Below are 24,417 nucleotides of genomic sequence, written 5' to 3'. Positions count from 1 at the left end.
TGGCAAAGCTTCTACCAAAGTCCCAAAAGGAGGATGACCAGGAGTCTGACAGGAAGGTGAGAAAGGTCACCAGTGGAGCATCCCTGGTGGAACCCACAGTGGTAATAGGAAAGGTTCTGATAGGAAAGGTGCTTCAGAATTTTCTTTAAGAATGGGTTTAAAAAACTAAGATACAAGTTGTTAAAGCAGTGGGGCAATAGTTAGAAGGCTGGGAATTATCACCCATCTTTGGGACGGGCTGATTGAGAGCAAACTTTCAGCAAGAAGGAAAGGTACAAGTTACCAGACAGAGGTGAAAGGGTTTACCAAGGCAAGGTGGAAGCTCAGAGCATAGTTCTTGAGAACAACAGGAGGGATCCCATTGGGCCTAAAATATCTTGTTAGTATTTAGGTTAGTGAGGGCAGAAAGTACATCAGGTGAAGAAATTATAATGTCAGTCACAAGGAAGTCATAGGAAGATTGGTGATGGAAGAACAGCACTAGAATTGTATAAGGTGGAATTGGAGGAAAACGTCTGAGCAGAGAGTTCTGCTCTTTCAGTAGAGGAAACAGCTACAGAGCCGTCAGAGTGGAAAAGAGAAGGGAAGGAGGATGAAGTTATTAGAGAAATTTTTGACAAAGTGACAGAAGGAACGGGAAAAATTTGAATAGGAGAATTCAGAGTATTTAGTATGAATGAAGTTATGCTCAACAGAGCAGAGAACAGACTTAACATGGTTCCAGGCAGAGATACAAGAGAAAGGAGATTCAGGGGTGGGTTGGCCTTCTTGTTGAAAGCATTAGAACAAGCATGGTTAAACTTTTTTTTTTTTTTTTTTTTTTTTTTTTTCATTAGTTACAGGACAAGAAAGGAATGTATGCTTTCCTGCCTGAGAAAATAACCTCCAAAATGTGTGACATACACTGAAATGGCTCATGGTCATGAAATAGTAATCAATCCAGGTAAAATCAAAGAAGTACAGTACTGGCTGAGGGCCTCCCAATCAGCATCTCCAAATTGCCACAGTTGCCACTTCTTGGGAGGGTCCACAGGCTTTACTGGAGCAATAGGACAGGTTAAGGTGATAAGGTGGCAATCAGAGGAGCCCAATGGGGGGAAAAGATTAACAGAGTAAACAGAAGGATAGTTGTAAGAAAGAGATCAAGTATGTTGGAACTCTCCAGGGTGATCAGGAATATGGGTAGTGTTCTGTACAAGTTTCTCTAGGTCATTAAGGATAGAAAAGATGTAGGTTTGTTCACCAGGTGGATCAGTGAATGGAGGAGAGAGCAAAAGATGGTGGTGAACATTTAAATCATCTGGAATGGAGATTTCAGGGAAAGGGGAAATTGTTAGGATGTGTTCCATCTTTGAAGAAAGATAGTCACATAATTTTTTTATAGCAAGGAGAAAATAAGTATACAGTTTACAAACATATTCAGTACACAAACCCAGCCACCACAGCCATCCAAATCCTATAGCCAAACAGCATCCTTCATGAATCCCCATCAAACATTCATCCAACAGAAATTTCTCTTTCCAGGGAGGCATGTGTGCACCTAGCCAAACTGTAATACTGTATGTCCATCATCCATCCCTGCTTCTGAAACAACACAAAATACAGTTCATGAATAATCTGATATATTTTTACATTAATGCAGAAAGTGAGAATTGTAAATGTGGGGATGGGGTTGTGGGAGGCAGACCGTAAAAGACCAGAGTTGAGGTCATAGAGTGTGACCTCAGGGATAAGTGATTGAATAGGGAGGGTGCCAGAGATAGAGCAGCAGGGACAGCCACCATTAGGTGACCAAGGCTGATACATGCAAGTATGTTGGAGCCTTTATAAACAAAATGAAATGAAACGAATGCATCCCCTCACAGCACAATACACTTATCAATACCCCATGTACCTCATTCTCACAGCACAGGCAATCTTCAACATACGCTTAACAAAGATCATTGGGATTGCCCAGCTGGAATAGCAAGTTCTCCTGCAGTTTGTTAAGTTTGTGTCCAGAAGATCCAGGGACTACAAGAAGAACAACAACAACATTGAGGACTGCCTGTATTACAGGACTTAGTTTTCATAAGTTAATGTTAGTACAGTATTTGAAATTAACGTGGGTGAAGGACACATTGTCGTTTATAAATTCCCCCCTCTCCCTTTTTTTTTTTTTTTTTTTTTTTTTTTTTTTTTCCCAAGCTTACTCATTCAGATTTGTTTTGACCTGGTATCTCTTTCTTTAAGCACTTTCTCACCCAGTTATCTATCTATCTATATGTTTATCTATTGCCAGACGCCTCAGTCCCATAAGGGGTGGCCACAGACAAATCACTTCCATGTCGTTCTTTCCCCCGCCATTTCACTGCCCTGCTCCCAGCTAACACCCTCCTCTCTCATATACCTCTCCACTCCATCCTTCCATCTCATCCTCGGCCTCCCCCTGCCCCTCCCCCCCTCCAACTCACTCACATACACTTTCCTTGTCAGTCTCTCACTCTCCATCCTCTCCACATGGCCAAACCACCTTAATGTGTTTCTCCTAATGCTTCCTATCACATCCACATCCACACCACAATACTCTTTCACTTCCTCATTTGTCAGTCTGTCTCTCCATGTGACTCCTCCTTTCAAACACCTCATTTCCACTGCTCTCACTCTTGATTTGTGTCCCTCCAACAAGGTCCAAGCTTCACTTCCATACATTAGAGTTGGTATCACAGTACTGTTGTGTAGTAGCTTTTTCACTTCCATGCTCACTTCCCTGTTTCTTATCACTGCTTTCAAGGAACCAGCAACCTTTCTTATCTGCTGCATCCTTTCAAGGGCTTCACCCTCTGAACTTCCATCCTTGCTCAACACACTACCCAAGTACGTAAATGCACTTACATTCTCCATTTCCTCCCCATCCAGCCTCACTGTACATTCACTGACTTCACCTTTCTTGAAAACCATCAGTTTATCTTCCCTACTGTACATTCACTTTAAATTCCATTTCTTACACACACTCCCAAACTTATCCACCAAGCCTTGCAGCTCCACTTTATCTTCACTTAACAACACAGTATCATCTCCAAATAACAGTACAAGTTTCCAGGCACTGCCCTCTCTCACTAGGGCCTCTCCAACATCCACTGCCCTACCTTGTATCTGTTTTATAACCCCATCCATGTACAGATTGAACTTCCATGGAGACATGACACATCCTTGTTTCAATCCAACTTTCAGATAGAAAAATTCAATCAGTTCACTATCCATAGGCACTGCAGCCTTAGCACCCTCATACATACTCTTCACGGCCTTCAACAACTTCCCATCTACTCCATATATTCTCAGTACTTTCCACAATCCTTGTCTCTCCACCCTGTCATATGCTTTCTCCAAATCCGTGAAGGCTGCATACAACTTCTTTCCCTTCCCAAGAAACTTTTCCACCAAAGGTCTAAGAATGAATATCTGATCTAAACAACCTCATCCCTTCCTAAAACCTCACTGTTCTTCTCCAACTAATTCCTCTGTTATTTCCCTAACTCTGTCAATAAGTATCCTAGCATATACTTTTCCTGTTACACTAAGAAGGCAAGTGCCCCTATGATTACCACACACTACATTTACATTGGCACAAGTTTAAAGACACCTTGCAAATGCATTCCCCAGAATATAAGCTAGATCACATACTAATATATACGGAATTCCTAATTCGTGTCACATTTTGAGTGTGCATACAAACATGCATTTAGTACGTCTAACCACATTCAAGGAAATAATATTTTATCATTCTGACACAGCATAACTGTTTAGATATATAACTGTGTCAGAGCATAACTGTTTTCATGTGCAGTTTAAACTTTATGTTGAAATTTTTACATTTTATTTCTGTTACTCTCGTATGCTTTTATTCAGAGTAGTCAGATGTAGTCTTCATTAACCCCATAAGTATGAGGGATCTTTCCTGTGATTGATTAACTACTCTTGAATCAGCAGGAATAAACTAAAGTAATATGGTAGTGAGGGGCATTATGGTATTGCAATAAACTGTTTTGTGGGGGGGGGGGGGGAAACAGTGAACATGGTAAGAAATACTTAGGGAATCTGACATGGTATGTTTTCCATTTTTTTTGTTAGTGTTTTATATTAAGCTGACATTAAATTGTAGGAAAATTGTCTGTTTAAGTTCTGCTGTTACATATAAAGCTGATTTGCCAGTTTTACCCAAATAACTGAACCAGAATTTTAAGTGGCGATGATGGTGTGTAAGGGAGGGTGCTGTCTTTCCAGGTGTGCATTTAAAGAAAAAATCCATCACAAACGTATTTACCTCTGAACCTCCACCTGCCTTAATATTGTTCTGGATATATTCTTCATTATACCTATGAATATGAGAGGTGTTTTTAAGGTGAATTAAGTTATTTGGAGGTAACGAAAATAAAACTAAAATTATTGTCATTTAACTGATAAAGTCAATCTGGTGACACTGGCATTTGTGAAGGATACTGGTTGTAACAGTGTTGAACTGTAAACTTCAGCTGGCTTCATTATTGAACTGAGTTTCCCATTATATGAGGGTTAGTCAATACGTATCCTCACTTCTCTCATACTTTTTATTAGGTCGACCGTACTGATTTCTGTGCGCATGTGTGGGAGCATGGTGTCTCTGTCATCACTGCCACTGATGTTTGACGTTGATCAGTCAGGTCCCTTGGTGCTGTCATGAGTAAACCTGACTGTTCTGCTCTCAGTTTGCACAGAGGAAGAGCAATGAGCAGTGATCTGTTTTTTATGGGCTGAAGGTGTACCAGGGGCCAAAATCCATCAAAGGCTTTCAGCACAATATGGGGACAGTGTTCCATGGTGGAGTGTGTACGAATGGATTGAGAAGTTCAAAAATGGTCGGACAACCACTAACCCCTAGCCACTGGGTGTTGGTCGGTACTGTCAAGAAATCGGTGACCGGGCAGCACCGGATGTCAGTCAGAACCGCGCTTATTTTCACACCACAGTTTGAAGTGGACGCCAGTTTATCTTGTCAGCAAAATCTAGGGAGGGACTCCCCCCCAGCCGAGCCAACCGTATCTCAGTCATCTGTGTGTCTTTGCCCGGTTTATGGTGATCTTTTCTTAACCCATCTCGTCCTATTCCGTTCCTGCCTCACGTGGCCTTTTGTCTCATCCACCCCTGCCAAGCCTTTTTCCACAGATACTAGGAAAGGACTCAGTGATAGTCCCATGGGATGTGCCATGGACACCACTGTGTCTAGTTTATCTAGTAATGGTGAAGTTATCAGATTGAGAGCAATGACATAGCTGGGGTTGCAGGCAGTCGCACGAACACATTGCCTTCTCGTGGCAAAAATTAATCCCCTTCCTCACGTCATTACTCATCAGCGCAGTGACCCACAGACCTGGGAATACTTTCATTCACAAGAAGAAGATTTGGTGAGTAATATGGTCTTTAATGTTTCCCCAACTGATATTAAGGTTTGAAAACAGATTACACGTATTTTTGAAAAAAATTCCTGTCGTGAGTGAACAATGGTGCTATAAATAGCCCGGCATGGAGGGGCTAAACACGATAAAGGAATGGGACGCCGATCCACATCCACTACTGACGACAACATTGAGCAAATCTGTGCCATGATTCTGACGAACCAATGCATGACTCTCAGTGATATGGCAGATCACATGCAAATTAGCCATGGTTCTGCATATGAAATAATCTGTAACAGGCATGACATTCATAAAGTCTGTGCAAGATGGGTCCCTAAACAACTCACCGAGGATCACAAATGCAATTGTTTGAACATCCATAAATGCTTATTGGACCACTGTGGTAACAAAAGTGATGCCTTCTTGAAAAGGATAATCACTGGAGATGAAACCTGGGTCCACCATTTCGAACCGGAGAGTAAAAGTCAGAGTATGGAATGGAAACGCCCGCAATCACCAGCCAAAAAATAAATTCAGAGCGCAACCTTCTGCTGGAAAGGTTGTGTGCACAGTTTTTTTGGACTCACAGAGACCAGTGCTGTACCATTATCTGGAGAGGGGCTCAGCAGTAAACAGTGCATGTTACAGCGAGATGCTGCAGGACAAGCTGAAGCCTGCAGTCCGAAACAAACACCAAGGTCTATTGTTGAAAGGTGTTTTATTTTTGAATGGCAGTGCGTGCCCACATACTGCTGTCCACACTGTTCAAACTCTTCAGGAACTGGGATTTGAGATACTGGATCATCCTCGGTTTAGTCCTGACCTTGCTTCCTCAGATTACCTTCTGTTTGGTTCCCTCAAAGATGCCTCAAGTGGCCATCGATTTGCCACTGACCAAAATATGAAAGACTCTGTACATACATGGCTGAGAGACCAACCCAAAACTTTTTTTTTTTTTTTTTTTTTTTTTTTTTGAGAGCATATCCAGACTCGTGAAACGCTGGACCAAGTGCTTTGCAAAGCAAGGGGACTGTGTTGATAAGTGATGTACTTGTAGGTTCTCTACTGTTGTTCTAATAAACAATTACACGAAAAGTGCAGATAATTATTGACCCATCCATGTATACGAATACTGATTACCCCACCATATTGTATACTTTATACTAATTTACCTTATAATTTCCTCGTATTTTATTTTGTGCTTTAATTTTGAAATTAGGAGGTGCTCCATTCCATTTTTGGGTTCCTCAAGTTATAGGAGGATTACTTTGACTGCAAGCTATGATTTTAATAAAGATGTAAAAAATTGCCCCCTTATTTCTTCTTTGTTATTTATTTTTCTGTAGCTGGAATACTATCGGCAATTGTTGATGCAGTTGGAGGTATTAACCAGACTTCCTTGCATAAAAGTTCTAGCCCTTTCTTCAGTCATTGATACTGGGTGAATACCTTCTGCTGTTTTAGTTAGAGTAACTACAGGAATTTGTATTTTTTATTCTTTGATTTCTTTATCATTTGTTATTCCTTTCCAATACAAGCAAGCCTTTCACTTTAACCATCTTTTGACTTATAACTTTTCTATTGAGGTAAAAAAAGGGGGGGGGGGGATGGAAATTGCTTTTACATGGGAAGGAAAGACAAATGTAGCTGTCTTTGATGATGTGGGTGGAAAAACAGGTAATGTCTCCTGGTAAAAGAAGTGCTATGTTTCTTACTGTTCAACGGGGCAACAGAGGCATGGTAGCTCTAATAATGTTTGTTCCATTAAACACCTAGTTATCCATGAGGCTTATCAGGAAGAGGTTACGAGTATCTATGCTTTTACTGGACCATACAAGGTTAATCCAAATTTCCCCAAAGCTTTTGGTTCAGTCCCAAGCATATTTTGTTACCAAGAGTTTCTATAATGTCACATCAGTATTTTATTGTTTGTATTATTGTAGAATGAATGTAGAGGGATGATTTCTTTATTCATGCCAATGGATGATTTTATTCAGCTTGGGAAGAACCTCTTGTAGTAAGGGGGTGGGGGCAGGAAGGTAATTATAATGAAAGTTCATTGAAAGGCCTCTAGGATAGTTTGCTGTACAGCTATAAGAAAGTCAGTTCAGCAAGACAGATTCAGGTTGAGACTGGGGTGCTGCTCTTGGGTGCACAAACACATGCAGTCCTCATTGTAATTTGAGTCCATATTTTTGCTGACTAAGAACCTTAACTTGAATTATTTATTTTGCTTTTTTCTGTTGATAGGTGGAGGCGCCCACCATCCACTCATGAGATGTAGTGCTGCTCTCGGGTGTCTGCCCTTTCCTTTCCTCCATCCTTCTTTCCTTCCATCCTCTTGTGTCTTTCTTTCCTTCATTCATTCCTCTTCCTTTTGCCCACAGGTGTCTTTACACTCTCTATTCTGTCTTTCTTTCCTTCATTCTTTCCTCTTCCGTCTGCCTGTGGTCGACTCAGCCCTGAGTGACAAGCCTAATGGTTTCTTGTACACCAGGAGAACGTTTACTATGCTAGGTGGTAACCATATAACCAAATTTTGGTGCCTGGTGGTTTAGTGGGTAATTACGGCACTCCAGTTGGATTGAGCTGGTCTGTCTGTCTGTGTGTCTGTTGCCAGACGCCATAATCCCGTAAGGGGTGGCCATTTGACTCTGAGTTATTTGGTTCACGGGGAGGGGTACTAACCTTCCACCAACCCACTTGTTGACACGTAGGGAGCATGTATGGTTTGGTTATATGGTTACCACCCAGTGTTGTAAATGGTTTCTTGGCTTACAGGAAACCATTTGGCTTGTCACTCAATGTAAAGCCACCTGTTATGGAAAGAAAAGCAATAAGAAGTGACAGGAAAGATGGGAGAAATAGGAAGAGAGGAGGACAGGCACAGAAAAAGAATGATAAAGGCTAAGGAAGAAGTAGGCAGCACTATATCAAGTGAGTGGATGATGGTCACCACCACCTACCACTATTGAGCCAGTGAAGGTTTATATCCAAGGGGTGGTTGGGGTTTATTGCTCACATAATGATACACAGGGATGATTGAGACTGGTTATTTTCATCTTAAATGTCAGGACCAACTTGCCTAGCCCTGGGCTTTTACGCAGCTCATGGGGCAGCGTAATATTGGATGAGATGGATGAATTTTCTTTATTATTTCTAGGGGGCCTTCCCCCTTTTACTGGTTATATTCCAAAATGGTTAATTATTCAAAAACTAGTAAGAATGAGAAATATTGTTTTATTAGTCATTCTTTTAGGGTCTTCTCTTATCCTATCTATCTATCTATTGCCAGATGCATAATCCCACAAGGGGTGGCCACAAGCAGATTGCCTAGTTGTTGCCCTGGCCCCCCACCATTTCACTGCCCCACTCCCAGCTCACATCCCCCTCTCTCATATACCTCTCTACTTCATCTCATTCTTGGCCTCCCCTTCCCTCTCCTCCGCCCCACCTCACTCACATACACTCTTCTCATCAATCTCACACTCCATCCTCTCCGTATGGCCAAACCACCTCAGTGTGTTTCTCCTAACGCTTCCTATCACTGCCACATCCACACCACAATGTTCCTTCACCTCCTCATTTGTCAATCCCTCTCTCTATGTGACTTCATTAGCTACTCTCAAATAAGTAGTTTCCACTGCTCTCATTCTTGTGTTCCTCCAACATGGTCTAAGCTTCACTCCCATACATTAGAGTTGTTATCACAATACTGTCATGCAGTAACTTTTTCACTTCCATGCTCACTTCCTTGTTTCTTATCACTGCTTTCAAAGAACCAACAACCTTTGTTCCTTGTTGTACCCTTTCAAGCACTTCACCCTCTAAACTTCCATCCTTACTCATCACACTGCCCAAGTAGTTAAAAGCACTCACAGTTTCCATTTTGTCCTCATCCAGCCTCACTGTACATTCAGTGACTTCATTTCTCTTGAAGACCATAACTTTACTCTTCCCTACATTCACTTTAGATTTTGTTTCTTACACATGCTCCCAAACTCATCCACCAAGCCTTGCAGCTTTCATACTGCTCTTGTTACTTTATAATTTAACTCCGAGTATTGATTGTATCATTAAATCTGAGGTCTCCTAAACCAATAATTTTTATCACAAATGGGTTATACCATATTCGGTATTTATTAATTTTTTCGGGCTTTTAATTCCGTTTATAATTATAATCCTCTGATTGGTTAGTGAAAGTAATAACACAAGTTTGTCAAGCTTAAGTTGTCCTGAAAGGATGCCATCCAATTCCTCAAATAGCTCCTATTCTGTTATTAAATTTAGCTGTTATATTTTTATTTACATTTATTGTTTTCATTTTAATAAACTATTATGTCAGAGTTTCCCCAAAAAATTAGAGTAAATGAAGAACCAATTAATATTGAAGAGAACATTTGCAAGTGATAGCAAGATTATATTCCATTTTTTAACCTTCTTCTGGTGGTTTAATAGAGTTAAACTTACTTTCCACCTTCTTGGGGTTAATATTTTTGCCTGACAATATTGGGTTTCTCCATCTTTGTGGTCTGTTACATGACAAAAACTAAACATAGCTTTACATCAAGAATTAAAAAACATTCTTGGACCAACTCAACAATGGAGAACTGTTATTTTTATTTTCTTTTATTGTTTAAATTTTTTTTTTTTAGGTCTCTTACCCTGTATGTTTACAAGATCTAGGCATTGAGTTATGACTTTAGGATTGGCACTTCCCCTTGGGTTAACTTGCATAATATATGGTTGATTTAATCATACTCAGCACATACTGTATTTGCTTATTTAGTTTCTCAAGGAACGCCTGTTGCATTAGTAATTTTTATACTGTTAATTGAAAGTATTAGGAATATTATTAAACCTGGAACTTTAATAGTTTGATTAATGGCTAATATAATAACTGGTCATTTATTATTAAATGATAATAATAATTATATAACTGTATCAGTACTTATTCCATTTTATGTTAAGTCTGTCTCAAATACTTATTTAAATTTGTTGTAGAAATGTTACATTATATGCTGCCTGATTAAGGTAAAGACTTGAAATTCTGTTAAAACACACACACACACACACACACACACACACACACACACACACACACACACACACACACACACACACACACACACACACACACACACACACACACACACACACACACACACACACACACACACACACACACACACACACACACACACACACACACACACACACACACACACACACACACACACACACACACACACACACACACACACACACACACACACACACACACACACACACACACACACACACACACACACACACACACACACACACACACACACACACACACACAGCCATAGCGAACGGATGTATCTTGACTGCTCCCAGGCCCAGGCTCAGCCACCGCTGCAAACCTTAAGTAGTTTTCAGGAATTATGTTTGTCCTGTCTCCTATGGTCTTGTTTTCAGTTTAAAATACTGTAAGTTAATATAGACTACCAAAAATCTAAAGATTATTGGCAAGAGTATACATGAATGTTTGTAGTACTGTATTTTCGGTAACAGCTGTTTTGGTACTGTAAGTTGTAACCAATCTCAATCATGGCCGAATGTCTAAACATTGAGGGACTCAAATTTCCAGGATTTGATAGAAATACTAATGTCATGGATCTGGTTAAAACATTGATTATGAGGATTAGTGAACTTGAAAAGAAAGTGGAGAATCTAGTCTTAAAAGATGTGTCTGAGAATACGGAGATTACTATACAGAGTCTGATCCAGTCTAATGAGACGGTGAATGAAGAGATAAGAAATTTGAAGTGTGAAAATATTGAATTGAGGAGAAAACTAGAAGAGAGTACTAATAAAACGGAGAAGGTGAGCAGTGTATTGGAAGAGCATAAGGCAAAGTGGGCACACGTAGAAGAAGAACAGAAAGAAGTGGTCAGCTTAAGAGAGATCATCCAGGAAGAAAGAAAAATGAACAAGATAAAACTGGAAGAAAATGTAGTGAAAATACTGAAGAAAAAAGAGAAAATAGTGAGAGAAACTGTAGAAAGGAACAGATGCGTGGTAATATTTGGAAACAGGGAGGAGGAAGAGAAGGTTAGATCCATGAGACTCGAGAAAGACACGAACCTGGTAAGAGGAATATTAGGCAAGATTGATCCTGAAGGAGACAAGTGGGTAAAAGATATTGAAGAAGTAAGGAGAATAGGGCCTTATAAGAAAGGGGAAACAGGACCAATGAGAGTCAAGTTGTCATCAGAAAGTGTAGTGAATGAAATTCTTAAAGTGACCTGGAAATTAAGCAAAGAGGCAGGGATGGAAAATATTGTAATAAGAAAAGATTTGAATGAAGAAGAAAGAGAAGTTTTAAAATCATTGAAGGAAGAAGTAAAGGAAAAAATTGATAAGAGGACAGAGGAAGAATGTAATACTTTTTTTTGGAGAGTAATGGATATGAATGTAAGGAGGTGGTATTTAAGGAAATAGAAGTAAAGGAAACTAAGGGGGATGACTGTGAAAGATCAGAATTGAGGAAGTGATACTGACGGAGAGTAGGAGAGAAGAGGGTATAAAAAACATCAAAAATAATTTGAAGGTGATATATACTAATGTTGATGGTTTAATATCGGCAAGGCTCGAAATTAACGATTTCTTGAGAGAACATGAACCTGATGTCATGTGCTTTGTAGAGACCAAATTAAGAGAAGATATTGATGTTCATTTGGGAGATGGTAAATACAAACTGTGGAGAAAAGACAGAAAAGAAAAAACGGGAGAAGGAGTGATGATAGAGAAAAGACAGAAAAGAAAAAACGGGAGAAGGAGTGATGATAGCAGTGAAGAACAACATAAATGTAGATACCGTGGAAATGGGAGAAGGCAGGGCTGAAGCGATATATATGAAATTAGAAACTGGAGTGAATGTTAAGAGAGATATGGTGGTAGTGTATGTTCCCCCAAAGACAAGAGCATGGAAGGATGACGAATACCAGGAGATGTTGTCAGATATGGCTAGTTATTTACAAAAAATGATTGAGTAAAGCAATAATATAATTTTGGTGGGTGATTTTAACTGTAAAGAGGTGAACTGGGAGGAATGGTACTCGGGAGGCAGCGAGGATTTGTGGGGCACTATGTTATTAAATATAATAATGAATAACCAGAATGTGATGACGCAATGGGTCAAAGAAGAGACACGGTTTCGAGGTGAGGACACACCACCAAGGTTAGATTTACTGTTTACTAAGGAACCCGATGTATTAGAATCATTGAAATATCTCTGTCATTTAGGAAAAAGTGACCATGTGGTCATTGAGTTCCAGATGATAATAGGAAACGTCGAGCCAAGAGACGAGCTTCATAGACAGGGAAGATACAACTTTGGGAAAGCAAATTTTACAGGATTGAGAAACTTTTTTAAAAATTCGGATTGGACAAAATTCAGAGAAACGAGAGATACAGAGGAAGTGGGATATCTTTCTAGACCTCCATAATTTGGGAGTGGAAATATTTGTACCAAGAGTAAGAGGGAAAGAAAACTGGAAAAAGGAGTGGTTTAATAGAAGGTGTATGATAGCAGAAGAAGAGAGAGATAAGGCATGGAACAATTGGAGAAAGAGAGGTAACACCAGAACAAAGGAAGAATATAAAAGAACAAGAAATGAATACATAAGAATACGTAGAGAAGAAGAAAGGAATTTTGAAAAAGGTATAATAGACAAATCCAAGAATGAACCCAAACTGTTTTATAGATTTGTTAATGGCAAACTGAAACAAAAGGAAGGAATCACCAAACTGAAAGTAAAAGAAGAGGTCTATAAAGATGCAGCAATGCAAGCTGAAATAATGAACAAATGTTTCCAATCGGTTTTCACTAATGAAAATGAGTTTGTGGAAGGGGAGGGAGTGATTAGAAATGTACCGGTGATGAAAGATATAAAAGTGGAGGTACAGGAAGTGTATAAATTACTGGAAACTCAAGATGTAAGGAAAGCCCCAGGACCTGATGGAATTTCTAATTGGGTACTGAAGGAATTCAGAGAACAAGTGGCGGATAAAATTCACAGTTTAATCGTGTGTTCTCTGGAAGAGGGGAAAGTGCCAAAAGAATGGAAGAGGGCAAATGTGGTACCAGTTTATAAGGGAGGAAACAGGGAAGAACCCCTGAATTATAGACCAGTGTCTCTAACCAGCATGGTCGCAAAATCGTATGAGAGAATCCTGAAAGACAGATGGATAAAATATCTAGAAAAGATGAATATTTTGACTGAATGTCAGTTTGGATTCAGAAGTGGAAGGTCATGTGTTTCTAACTTGTTAAGCTTTTACTCAAGAGCGATTGACGTGGTACAGGAGAGAGATGGTTGGGTGGATTGTGTGTACTTAGACTTAGAGAAGGCCTTTGACAAGGTACCTCATAAGAGACTAATGTGGAAACTAGAATATATAGGAGGACTGAAGGGGAAACTTCTGGAATGGATGAGAGACGTTTTGAGAGACAGACAAATGAGGACAATAATAAAGGATAGGATATCTGGATGGAGGGAAGTAACAAGTGGAGTGACAGTTATGCAAGTCTGTTTGCTGATGATGTAAAGATCTTGAGGAAGGTAGAGGTTGAGGAGGATTGTAAAATGCTGCAGGAGGATTTGAATAGGATACACGATTGGAGCCGGACGTGGGAAATGAAATTTAATGTAAAGAAACATAAAATATTGGAAATGGGTAAAAGTACCAGGAGGCCATCACTGAATTATTTGTTGGGTAATGAATTAATCACAAAAATGAGAGAAGAGAAAGATTTGGGAGTGCTGTTCCAAGATAATTTGTCACCAGAAAAGCACATTAACAAGATAGTTGGAGAGACTTATAAACTCTTGACTAACATAAGAGTAGCATTTCATTATATAGATGAGGAGATGATGAAAAAATTGATAGTGGCCATGATCCGCCCCAGGTTAGAATATGCAGCGGTAGTGTGGTCCCCACACAAAAAGAAAGATATAAACAAGATTGAGAGAATACAAAGAACAGCAACCAAGATGGTACCCAGTCTGGCAGACCTGTCGTACAGAGAGAGGTTGGAAAAGCTGGATTTGCCTTCGTTAGAGGAAAGAAGAAAGAGGGGAGACATGATTGCAGTGTTCAGGACCATGGTGGGAGTAGATAAAATTGACAAAGAAGATCTGTTTGTATGGGATAAGAGAGCAACAAGAGGACACGGAATGAAATTGAAAAAGTCAAGCTGTTTGAAGGTTATCAAGAAACATAGCTTTCCTTATAGAAGTATAGACTTATGGAATAGCCTGGACAAAGATATCGTCCAGTCTAAACACTTAAATGAGTTTAAAGCGAAATATGGAATAGCCTGGACAAAAAGATCATCCAGTCTAAAAACTTAAACGAGTTTAAAGCAAAATTTGACTTATTGAGAAACAGCGATGGAAACCCACGAGCATAGCACATTCCATTTATATCACAATTATGTATATTAGGTAAATACAGTACATAAATATTTGGAACGACTTAGATGAAGAGGTGGTGCATGAGAAAAACATTCATATGTGTAAAGGTAGACTTGATAAATGTGGATTTGGAGACAGGACAACACGAGCATTGCTCAATTCCTGTATACTACAAATAGGTAAATACAAATAGGTAAATACACACACACACACACACACACACACACACACACACACACACACACACACACACGAACAGCCGGCGAGAGCAGACGTCCCAGCCATCGCTCCTAACCTTAAGTAGTTTCAGGAATTTTGTTTGTCCTGTCTCCAAAGGTCTTGCCTTAAATTTAAAATAATGAAAGTTAATAGACTACCAATAATGTAAAGATTTATTGGCTATAGTATACATGAATGTTTGTAGTTTTTTTGGTAACAGCTGTTTTGGTACTTTACATTAAACATGGCCGAAAATATAAACAATGAGGGACTGGAATTTCAAGGATTTGATGCTAATACCAATGTCATGGACCTGGTTAAAACATTAATAATGAGGATTAGTGAACTCGAAAAAAAAGTAGAGAATCTAGTGATAAAGGATGTGTCAGTAAATACGGAAACCACCATACAGAGTCTGATCCAGTCCAATGAAACAGCCAATGAAGAGATTAGGAATTTGAAGCGGGAAAATGTTGAACTGAGGAGGAAACTAAAAGAGAGTACTGTACTAATAAAACGGAGAAGGTGAGTAATGTATTAGAAGAACATAAGGCAAAGTGGGCACACGTAGAAGAAGAACAGAAAGAAGTGGTCAGCTGAAGAGAGATCATCCAAGAAGAAAGGGAAATGAACAAGAAAGAAATGGAACAAAATGTAGTGAAAATACTGAAGAAAAAAGAGAAAATAGTGAGAGAAACTGTAGAAAGGAACAGATGTGTGGTAGTATTTGGAAACAGAGAAGAGGAAGAAAAGGTTAGGTTCGTAAGACTTGAGAGAGACACGAACATGGTGAGAGGAATATTAGGCAAGATTGGCCCCGAAGGAGACAAGTGGGTAAAAGAAATTGAGGAAGTAAGGAGGATAGGGCCTTACAAGAAAGGGGAAACAAGACCAATGAGAGTCAAGTTTACATCAGAAAGTGTAATAAATGAGATACTTAAAGTGACCTGGAAATTAAGCAAAGAGGCGGGGATGGAAAATATTATAATAAGAAAAGATCTGAATGAAGAAGAAAGAGAAGTTTTAAAATCATTAAAGGAAGAAGTAAAGGAAAAAAATGATAAGAGGACAGAGGAAGAATGTAATACTTTTTTTTGGAGAGTATTGGATATGAAAGTAAGGAAATGGTATTTAAGGAAATAGAAGTGAAGGAAACTAGGGGGGATGGTTGTGAAAGATCAGAAGTTGAGGAAGTGGTACGGACAGAGAGTAGGAGAGAAGAGGGTATTAATAATGTCAAAAATAATTTGAAGGTGATATATACTAATGTTGATGGTTTCATATCGACAAGGATCGAAATTAATGATTTCATGAGAGAACATGAACCTGATGTCGTGTGCTTTGTAGAGACCAAATTAAGAGAAGATATTGATGTTCATTTGGGAGATGGTAAATACAAACTGTGGAGAAAAGACAGAAAAGAAAAAACGAGAGGAGGAGTGATGATAGCAGTGAAGACCAACATAAATGTAGATATATACTGTGGAAATGGGAGAAGGCAGGGCTGAAGTGATATATATGAAATTAGAAACTGGAAAGAATGGTAAGAGAGATATGGCGGTAGTGTATGTTCCCCCAAAGACGAGAGCATGGAAGGATGACGAATACCATGAGGTGTTGTCAGATATGGCTAGTTACTTGCAAAAAATAATTGAGAAAAGCAATAATATAATTTTGGTGGGTGACTTTAATTGTAAAGAGGTGAACTGGGAGGAATGGTACTCGGTAGGCGGCGAGGATTCGTGGGGAACTATGATATTAAATATAATAATGAATAATGTGATGACGCAATGGGTCAAAGAAGAGACACGGTTTAGAGGTGAGGACACACCAGCAAGGTTAGATTTACTGTTCACCAAAGAACACGATGTAATAGAATCATTGGAATATCTCTGTCCTTTGGGAAAAAGTGATCACGTGGTCATTGAGTTCCAGATGTTAATAGGAAACGTCGAGCCAAGAGACGAGCTTCATAGACAGGGAAGATACAACTTTGGGAAAGCAAATTTTACAGGATTGAGAAACTTTTTTGAAAATGCTGATTGGAGAAAATTCAGAGAAACAAGAGAGATACAGAGGAAGTGGGATATCTTTCTATCTGTCTATCTATTGCCAGATGCCTCAATCCCGTTTGGGGTGGCCACAAACAAATCGCCTCCAAGTCACCCTGTCCCCCGCCATTTCACTCCCCTGCTCCCAGCTCACACCCCCCTCTCTCATATACCTCTCCACCCCATCCCTCCATCTCATCCTCGGCCTCCCCCTCCCTCTTTCCCCCTCCACCTCACTCACATACACTCTCTTCGTCAGTCTTTCACACTCCATCCTCTCCACATGGCCAAATCACTACCGCCATATAATTTGGGAGTGGAAAAATTTGTACCAAGAGTAAGAGGGAAAGAAAACAGGAAAAAGGAGTGGTTTAATAGAAGGTGTATGATAGCAAAAAAAGAGAGAGATAAGGCATGGAACAATTGGAGAATGAGAGGTAATGACAGAACAAAGGAAGAATATAAAAGAACAAGAAATGAATACACAAGAATACGTAGAGAAGAAGAAAGGAATTTTGAAAAAGGTATAATTGACAAATGCAAGGATGAACCCAAACTGTTTTATAGATTTGTTAATGGCAAACTGAAACAAAAGGAAGGAATCACCAAGCTGAAAGTAGAAGGAGAGGTCTTTAAGGATGCGGCAATGCAAGCAGAAATAATGAACAAACGTTTCCAGTCGGTTTTCACTAAAGAAAAGGAGCTTGTGGAAGGGGAGGGATTGATTAGAAATGTTCAGGTGATGAAAGATATAGAAGTGGATGTACAGGAAGTGTATAAATTACTGGAAACTCAAGATGTAAGGAAAGCCCCAGGACCTGATGGAATTTCTAATTGGGTACTGAAGGAATGCAGAGAACAACTGGCTGATAAAATTCACAGTTTAATTGTATGCTCACTGGAAGAGGGGAAAGTGCCAAAAGAATGGAAGAGGGCAAATGTGGTACCAATTTACAAGGGAGGAAACAGGGAAGAACCCCTGAATTATAGACCAGTGTCTCTAACCAGCATGGTTGCAAAATTGTGTGAGAGAATCCTGAAAGACAGATGGATAAAATATCTGGAAGAGATGAATATTTTGGCTGATTATCAGTTTGGATTCAGAAATGGAAGGTCATGTGTTTCAAACTTGTTGAGCTTTTACTCAAGAGCGATTGATGTGGTACAGGAGAGAGATGGTTGGGTGGATTGTGTGTACTTAGACTTAGAGAAGGCCTTTGACAAGGCACCTCATAAGAGACTAATGTGGAAACTAGAATATATAGGAGGACTAAAGGGGAAACTTCTGGAATGGATGAGAGACTTTTTGAGAGACAGACAAATGAGGACAGTAATAAAGGAAAAGATGTCTGGATGGAGGGAAGTAACAAGTGGAGTCCCTCAAGGCTCAGTGTTGGCGCCAGTAATGTTCCTGATTTACGTAAATGATATGGTAGATGGAGTGAACAGTTATGCAAGTCTGTTTGCTGATGATGTAAAGATCTTGAGGAAGATAGAGGTTGAGGAGGATTGTAAAATACTGCAGGAGGATTTGGATAGGATACACAATTGGAGCTAGACGTGGGAAATGAAATTTAATGTAAAGAAATGTAAAATATTGGAAATGGGTAAAAGTACCAGGAGATCATCACTGAATTATTTTTTGGGTAATGAATTAATCACAAAAAGGAGAGAAGAGAAATATTTGGGAGTGCTGGTCCAAGATAGTTTGTCACCAGAAAAGCACATTAACAAGATAGTTGGAGAGACTTATAAACTCTTCACTAATATAAGAGTAGCATTTCATTATATGGATGAGGAAATGATGAAAAAATTGACAGTGGCCATGATCCGCCCCAGGTTAGAATATGCAGCAGTAGTGTGGTCCCCACACAAAAAGAAAGATATAAACAAGATTGAGAGAATACAAAGAACGGCAACCAAGATGGTCCCCAGTCTGACAGACCTGTCATACAGAGAGAGGCTGGAAAAACTGGATTTGCCTTCGTTAGAGGAAAGGAGAAAGAGGGGAGACATGATTGCGGTGTTCAGGACCATGGTGGGAGTAGATAAAATTGACAAAGAAGATCTGTTTGTATGGGATAAGAGAGCAACAAGAGGACATGGAATGAAATTGAAAAAGTCAAGCTGCTTGAAGGATATCAAGAAATATAGCTTTCCTTACAGAATTATAGACATATGGAATAGCCTGGACAAAGAGATTGTCCAGTCTAAAAAGTTAAACGAGTTTAAAGTTAAATTTGACTTATTGAGAAACAGCGACAGAAACCCACGAGCATAGTACATTCCGTGTATATCACAATTAGGTATATTAGGTAAATACTTAAATATTTGGAACGACTTAGACAAAGAGGTGGTGCATGAGAAAAACATTCATGTGTGTAAAGGTAGACTTGATAAATGTGGATATGGAGACAGGACAACACGAGCATTGCTCAATTCCTGTATACTACAAATAGGTAAATACACGAACGAACAGCCGGAGAGAGCAGACGTCCCAGCCATCGCTGCTAACCTTAAGTAGTTTCAGGAATTTTGTCTGTCCTGTCTCCTAAGGTCTTGTCTTAAATTTAAAATAATTAAAGTTAATAGACTACCAAAAATGTAAAGATTTATTGGCTAGAGTATACATGAGTGTTTGTAGTTTTTTTTTCGGTAACAGCTGTTTTGGTACTTAACCAACATTAAACATGGCCGAAAATGTAAACAATGAGGGACTCGAATTTCCAGGATTTGATACAAATACCAATGTTATGGACCTGGTTAAAACATTAATTATGAGGATTAGTGAACTTGAAAAGAAAGTAGAGAATCTAGTGATAAAGGATGTGTCTGAAAATACGGATACTACCATACAGAGTCTGATCCAATCCAATGAAACAGCGAATGAAGAGATTAGGAATTTGAAGCGGGAAAATGTTGAATTGAGGAGGAAACTAGAAGAGAGTACTAATAAAACGGAGAAGGTGAGTAATGTATTAGAAGAACATAAGGCAAAGTGGGCACATGTAGAAGAAGAACAGAAAGAAGTGGTCAGCTTAAGAGAGATCATCCAAGAAGAAAGGGAAATGAACAAGAAAAAAATGGAAGAAAATGCAGTGAAAATACTGAAGAAAAAAGAGAAAATAGTGAGAGAAACTGTAGAAAGGAACAGATGTGTAGTAATATTTGGAAACAGGGAAGAAGAAGAAAAGGTTAGGTTCGTAAGACTCGAGAGAGACACGAACCTGGTGAGAGGAATATGGAGACAAGTGGGTAAAAGAAATTGAGGAAGTAAGGAGGATAGGGCCTTATAAGAATGGGGAAACAAGACCAGTGAGAGTCAAGTTTACATCAGAAAGTGTAATAAATGAGATACTTAAAGTGACTTGGAAATTAAGCAAAGAGGCGGGGATGGAAAATATTATAATAAGAAAAGATCTGAATGAAGAAGAAAGAGAAGTTTTAAAATCATTAAAGGAAGAAGAAAAGGGAAAAAATGATAAGAGGTCAGAGGAAGAATGTAATACTTTTTTTTGGAGAGTATTGGATATGAAAGTAAGGAAGTGGTATTTAAGGAAATAGAAGTGAAGGAAACTAAGGGGGATGGCTGTGAAAGATCAGAAGTTGAGGAAGTGGTACGGATAGAGAGTAGGAGAGAAGAGGGTATTAAAAACATCAAAAATAATTTGAAGTTGATATATACTAATGTTGATGGTTTCATATCGACAAGGATCGAAATTAACAATTTCTTGAGAGAACATGAACCTGATGTCATGTGCTTTGTAGAGACCAAATTAAGAGAAGATATTGATGTTCATTTGGGAGATGGTAAATACAAACTGTGGAGAAAAGACAGGAAAGAAAAAACGAGAGGAGGAGTGATAATAGCAGTGAAGACCAACATTAATGTAGATACTGTGGAAATGGGAGAAGGCAGGGCTGAAGTGATATATATGAAATTAGAAACTGGAGAGAATGGTAAGGGAGATATGGCGGTAGTGTATGTTCCCCCAAAGACGAGAGCATGGAAGGATGACGAATACCAGGAGATGTTGTCAGATATGGCTAGCTATTTGCAAAAAATAATTGAGAAAAGCAATAATATAATTTTAGTGGGTGACTTTAACTGTAAAGAGGTGAACTGGGAGGAATGGTACTCAGGAGGCGGTGAGGATTCATGGGGCACTATGTTATTAAATATAATAATGAATAATGTGATGACGCAATGGGTCAAAGAAGAGACACGGTTTCGAGGTGAGGACACACCAGCAAGGTTAGACTTACTGTTCACCAAAGAAGCTGATGTAATAGAATCATTGAAATATCTTTGTCCTTTAGGAAAAAGTGATCATGTGGTCATTGAGTTCCAGATGTTAATAGGGAACGTCGAGCCAAGAGACGAGCTTCATAGACAGGGAAGATACAACTTTGGGAAAGCAAATTTTACAGGATTGAGAAACTTTTTTGAAAATGCGAATTGGAGAAAATTCAGAGAAACAAGAGAGATACAGGAGAAGTGGGATATCTTTCTAGACCTCTATAATTTGGGAGTGGAAAAATTTGTACCAAGAGTAAGAGGGAAGGAAAACAGGAAAAAGGAGTGGTTTAATAGAAGATGTATGATAGCAAAAAAAGAGAGAGATAAGGCGTGGAGCAATTGGAGAAAGAGAGGTAACAACAGAACAAAGGAAGAATATAAAAGAACAAGAAATGAATACACAAGAATACGTAGAGAAGAAGAAAGGAATTTTGAAAAAGGTATAATAGACAAATGCGAGGATGAACCCTAACTGTTTTATAGATTTGTTAATGGCAAACTGAAACAAAAGGAAGGAATCACCAAACTGAAAGTAGAAGGAGAGGTCTTTAAGGATGCGGCAATGCAAGCAGAAATAATGAACAAACGTTTCCAGTCAGTTTTCACTAAAGAAAAGGAGCTTGTGGAAGGGGAGGGATTGATTAGAAATGTTTTGGTGATAAAAGATATAGAAGTGGATGTACAGGAAGTGTATAAATTACTGGAAACTCAAGATGTAAGGAAAGCCCCAGGACCTGATGGAATTTCTAATTGGGTACTGAAGGAATGCAGAGAACAACTGGCCGATAAAATTCACAGTTTAATTGTATGCTCACTGGAAGAGGGGAAAGTGCCACAAGAATGGAAGAGGGCAAATGTGGTACCAATTTACAAAGGAGGAAACAGGGGAGAACCCCTGAATTATAGAGCAGTGTCTCTAACCATCATGGTCGCAAAATTTTGTGAGAGAATCCTGAAAGACAGATGGATAAAATATCTGGAAGAGATGAATATTTTGACTGAATGTCAGTTTGGATTCAGAAGTGGAAGGTCATGTGTTTCTAACTTGTTGAGCTTTTACTCAAGAGCGATTGAGGTGATACAGGAGAGAGATGGTTGGGTGGATTGTGTGTACTTAGACTTAGAGAAGGCCTTTGACAAGGTACCTCATAAGAGACTAATGTGGAAACTAGAATATATATAGGAGGACAGAAGGGGAAACATCTGGAATGGATGAGAGACTTTTTGAGAGACAGACAAATGAGGACAGTAATAAAAGATAGGATGTCTGGATGGAGGGAAGTAACAAGTGGAGTCCCTCAAGGCTCAGTGTTGGCGCCAGTAATGTTCCTGATTTACGTAAATGATATGGTAGATGGAGTGAACAGTTATGCAAGTCTGTTTGCTGATGATGTAAAGATCTTGAGGAAGGTAGAGGTTGAGGAGGATTGTAAAATAGTGCAGGAGGATTTGGATAGGATGCACAGTTGGAGCTGGACGTGGGAAATGAAATTTAATGTAAAGAAATGTAAAATATTGGAAATGGGTAAAAGTACCAAGAGGCCATCACTGAATTATTTGTTGGGTAATGAATTAATCACAAAAAGGAGAGAAGAGAAAGATTTGGGAGTGCTGGTAGTGTGTCACCAGAAAAACACATTAACAAGATAGTTGAAGTGACTTATAAACTCTTGACTAACATAAGAGTAGCATTTCATTATATGGATGAGGAGATGATGAAAAAATTGATAGTGGCAATGATCCACCCTAGGTTAGAATATGCAGCGGTAGTGTGGTCCCCACACAAAAAGTAAGATATAAACAAGATTGAGAGAATACAAAGAACAGCAACCAAGATGGTCCCCAGTCTGACAGACCTGTCATACAGAGAGAGGCTGGAAAAACTGGATTTGCCTTCGTTAGAGGAAAGGAGGAAGAGGGGGGACATGATTGCAGTGTTCAGGACCATGGTGGGAGTAGATAAAATTGACAAAGAAGATCTGTTTGTATGGGATAAGAGAGCAACAAGAGGACACAGAATGAAATTGAAAAAGTCAAGCTGCTTGAAGGATATCAAGAAATATAGCTTTCCTTACAGAAGTATAGACTTATGGAATAGCCTGGACAAAGAGATTGTCCAGTCTAAAAACTTAAACGAGTTTAAAGCCAAATTTGACTTATTGAGAAACAGCGATGGAAACCCACGAGCATAGTACATTCCGTGTATATCACAATTAGGTATATTAGGTAAATACTTAAATATTTGGAACGAGTTAGACAAAGAGGTGGTGCATGAGAAAAACATTCATGTGTGTAAAGGTAGACTTGATAAATGTGGATATGGAGACAGGACAACACGAGCGTTGCTCAATTCCTGTATACTACAAATAGGTAAATACACACACACACACACACACACACACACACACACACATCTATGGAAAATGTGAAAATAAAGTGTAATTTTTAAATTACAGTAATATTTGTTTGCTTATGGCTGATGGTAATTGTTATTTAAAGGTAGGTAATGGTAATATTATGCACTGTACTAATGCTACATCTAACTTCTCTTGCAGAAATGCTTTAAAATGCCACAGTCTTTGGGCCTTATAGGTGGAAAGCCAAATCACGCGTCATACTTCATTGGATATGTTGGTAAGTTTTGTGGCCTAGTGTAGATATAATTTCCAGTATCAAAGTGTGTTTTAAGAAAAAAAAGATAATTGTACAGTGAAGTCCCTTTATAACATAAGGTATGGGAAACCTAATACTGTGTCAGTTTCATGCTAAATTCTGACAGATATTTACATGTAAAATAGAGAGTTAAACTCCAGAGTCCTCATATTTCCTCACATCCGGGACATACAAATCCAAAAGAAATTTCAATAATGCCTCGTCCATGGAATGCTCTGTGCCCTTGCTGATCTGCAGACCTCATAATGAGGCACAACGAGGGTGTGCATTGGCCAAGCTGCAAGCTTCTTTTGAGG

General features: G+C 39.1%; 1 protein-coding gene across 2 annotated transcripts in view; it reads left to right on the top strand.

The window, feature by feature from the left end:
• LOC145417333 (cysteine protease ATG4B-like) overlaps window positions 1-24,417 on the top strand; it is a 387,500-nt gene that overhangs the window by 209,812 nt on the left and 153,271 nt on the right. For both annotated transcript variants that reach the window (XM_080286013.1, XM_080286012.1), the window contains one exon: window positions 24,004-24,082. In XM_080286013.1, the coding sequence (XP_080142139.1) occupies window positions 24,004-24,082 (79 nt within the window). The remainder of the gene's footprint in view (window positions 1-24,003; window positions 24,083-24,417) is intronic.

Source organism: Coenobita brevimanus, chromosome 110 (assembly GCF_032717465.1).
Source record: "Coenobita brevimanus isolate Jiangsu-jjx chromosome 110, ASM3271746v2, whole genome shotgun sequence".
NCBI lineage: Eukaryota > Metazoa > Arthropoda > Malacostraca > Decapoda > Coenobitidae > Coenobita > Coenobita brevimanus.
This window is presented reverse-complemented; position numbering and strand designations above follow the sequence as displayed.